We start from the raw sequence: 3042 nt of genomic DNA, 5'->3' as shown, positions 1-3042 counted from the left end.
TTGCTGAAATGATTTACATATGTCATGATGTACTTAAAGTTTCCATCAGGTAATGTTTGAAAATTTATAAGATCTATCTGGCATCTAGAATGGATATCATGACTGCGTACCGGTTTTACTACCAAACCCTTTGGAGTTTTTCTGGCTTTCTTTTGATGACAGTGCTCACAGAATGAAATGTAGAGGTAGCATACTTCTTGTGTGATGTTTGACCATTTCTTTCTCACTTCTGCAATTGTTTTCTTGCCACCTCCATGGCCAATAGCTTCATGAGCTGTTTTAATAATACCAAACACTTCTTCTACACATGCAACAAACTTAAATTCATGTTCACTGGTATCTTTTCTTTTGCGAATAAGTCGGTCAGCATTGCCAACACGCAGAACTTCATAGCGTTTCTTGAGGTTATAGTCAAATGTAGACTGGGCTCCAGAAGAATTGATTCTTAACAAATCCTGCAACCACTGATCACGCTGGAGAGCGGGCTGGATGACAGCATTTTCAGCCTTGCCTTGCAGCGTTTGACGCAGCTGAAGTTCAAAAGCAGCTTGATCCATAGTGCATAAACTGTAATAGATAGAAAAGTTTAGTAATTTACAAAGAAAATATAGAGAAAAAAACATCAGCGAACCCACACAGTAATCAGAAATCCATAAGTTTAGAAAGATTTAGCATCACACTCACTTTACTTCGCGTTTTAGCGCCACTTTACTTCGCGTTTTAGCGCCACTCACTATGCTTCTCGTTTGAAAGAATTTGCACGCACCTGCTCACAACAACTCGGTTATAACAAACCCAAAGCTTCGAACAACATCTTTGCTCACAACAACTCGGTAACAGACCCAAAGTTTCGAACAACATTCGAACAAAACTGTAGACACTGGTTTGTCATTCAATTCACATTAGGCAAAATACCCTTGCCTAATTTGAAAATCATGCCTAAAGTGGACATTAAGCAAGTAAGTTGCCTATTGTCAACATCGTGCAAACAAATTGCCTAATATGAAGATTAGGCAATTTCACTGCCTAATGTTCACATTAGGCAATTATCCACATTATGCGTGACATATATATATATATATATATATATATATATATATATATATATATAAATATATATATATATATATATATATATATATATATATATATATATATATATATATATATTTATATATACATACATATATATGTGTGTGTGTGTGTGTGTGTGTGTGCATGTTTTTTTTTTTCAACAGTCATGCACTCAGATTACCTAATGATTTCTTCCTCAAATTAGCAACGCGCACTACAATCATTAATGGCCGGAGGAAATATACATACAGCAGCTGTGGGTGACACGTTTGGGTGTAGGCCTTGCTGGCTAATGACCTGGAGGCAAGGAGGGTGGTGCGGGGAGTGTGGGTGTTAAGCTGTTCGTTACATATTAAACTGAGGGTTAATCAAAACAGCATCGGTAACCTTACTAGTAATGCGTTCTCTCTCTCTCTCTCCTCTCTCTCTCCTCTCTCTCTCTCTCTCTCTCTCTCTCTCTCTCTCTCTCTCTCTCTCTCTCTCTCTCTCTCTCTCTCTCTCTCTCTCTCTCTCGCTGTTGCTAAATATTCATCTTTATTTTATTTATAATTCTTGGGGAAATGCACAAAATGTATCATGCCTTTTTTTTCTGAAACGAGTAAGATCATGCTAAAGAGATGAGTGAATATTAATGGTAAAATGACGTGGTAGTCAAGCTTAACTTTTAAACCCTAGGAATTTTCGCTTGACACCAGATTAAAAAAAAAGAAAGAAAAAGAAAGAAAGAAAGAAAAAAAGTGGTGATGGTGATACAAAACAGAAAAGTAATTTTTTTCTCTTCTTGTTTGTGTGTGTGTGTGTGTGTGTGTGTGTGTGTGTGTGTGTGTGTGTGTGTGTGTGTGTGTGTGTGTGTGTGTGTGTGTGTGTGTGTGTGTGTGTGTGTGTGTGTGTGTATACAAGTGTGTGCAGGTATGTGTGTGGGCGCCGGGGACGTGAAAAATTCAATATCACGTCCATGTCCTAAGAACGATGAAAAAATTGCCAAGCCTCTCCACGCTTTCATCTCAAATCTGTAAAAGAAGAGCAAAAAGTGAAAGAGTTATAAAAGAGGAAAGTGAAGGCAGGTGGCTGCTAGGTAAAAGGGACGAGAGAGAGAGAGAGAGAGTGAGGAGAGAGAGAGAGAGGAGAGAGAGAGAGAGAGAGAGAGAGAGAGAGAGAGAGAGAGAGAGAGAGAGAGAAGGAAGGAGGGATGGTAGGAAAGAGAAGTGAGACATTCAGAGTGAGGGAACTACTACCACCACCACTACCACCACTGCCACCACCATCCGCTGCCAATCTCTCTACAATTAAGACCAACTTTGGAAGCTTCAATTTTGACCCTCAGGACCTCACTGGTAGAAGTTCGATAATAGGTGTTTGCATAAAGAGCTCACTAACTAGACGCATTCACTCCAGGGAACATCTTTTCCGGATTCCTACTCGAGTTGCTCTGTTCAGAATATCAGACGAGGAAGGATGGAAACGAGTACTTTTTATTTTTTTTTATAAGGGGGAAGGCGAGAATAAAGTTTTCCTTTTGATGTCAGTGTGTGAGGGGACTAGGGGTATGGCATCAGGAAAACTATTCTAAGAGTGTTTACCTTAAAGACACAGTTTAAACAGCAAGATCAGCTTAAAAATCACGATCCTTCCCTTAATTGTAGTGATTTAATTTTTTTTTCAACAACTAACAGAAGTCTTGAAAGAACTTTTCTTTAGGACTTCGTAAACATTTATTCCTTAAGAGTCAATGAATGACTCTTATAATTAAGTTCGTCTTTAAAAACTGTCTAGCTTAAACCTGGCGCCATTATCTCATTGTTATACAAACTATGAAGCTCCTCAACCAATTTACTCACCTACAGATACCATCTAACTAAATTATTAAGTGAAGGATTTCGTGTATGTGTACCCAGAGGAAGCCTTCCCACCTCACGCCCCCGCCGCGTCGGCTCATCACTTCTGCAACAGAGAAGCGTGTATTCTTGG

The 3042-nt window shown here is 39.0% G+C and overlaps 1 protein-coding gene across 2 annotated transcripts in view; it reads right to left on the bottom strand.

Moving 5' to 3' along the window:
* LOC135103652 (KRAB-A domain-containing protein 2-like) overlaps positions 1-628 on the bottom strand; it is a 2048-nt gene extending 1420 nt beyond the window's left edge. The window contains exons 1-2 of one of the 2 annotated variants that reach the window (XM_064010204.1): positions 111-250; positions 1-3 (exon numbers count right to left, since the gene is read on the bottom strand). The exon at positions 1-3 is cut by the window's left edge and continues 1417 nt beyond it. Coding sequence is in view for 1 of the 2 variants with exons in the window: in XM_064010203.1 (XP_063866273.1) it covers positions 1-623 (623 nt within the window). In the remaining variant the exon portion in view is untranslated. The other variant, XM_064010203.1, reaches the window with a different exon arrangement.
* Between the last annotated feature and the right edge of the window lie 2414 nt (positions 629-3042).

This window comes from Scylla paramamosain, chromosome 9 (genome assembly GCF_035594125.1).
Source record: "Scylla paramamosain isolate STU-SP2022 chromosome 9, ASM3559412v1, whole genome shotgun sequence".
Classification (NCBI taxonomy): Eukaryota; Metazoa; Arthropoda; class Malacostraca; order Decapoda; family Portunidae; genus Scylla; species Scylla paramamosain.
The sequence above is the reverse complement of the archived record's forward strand: the minus strand, read 5'-3'. Positions and strand labels throughout refer to the sequence as shown.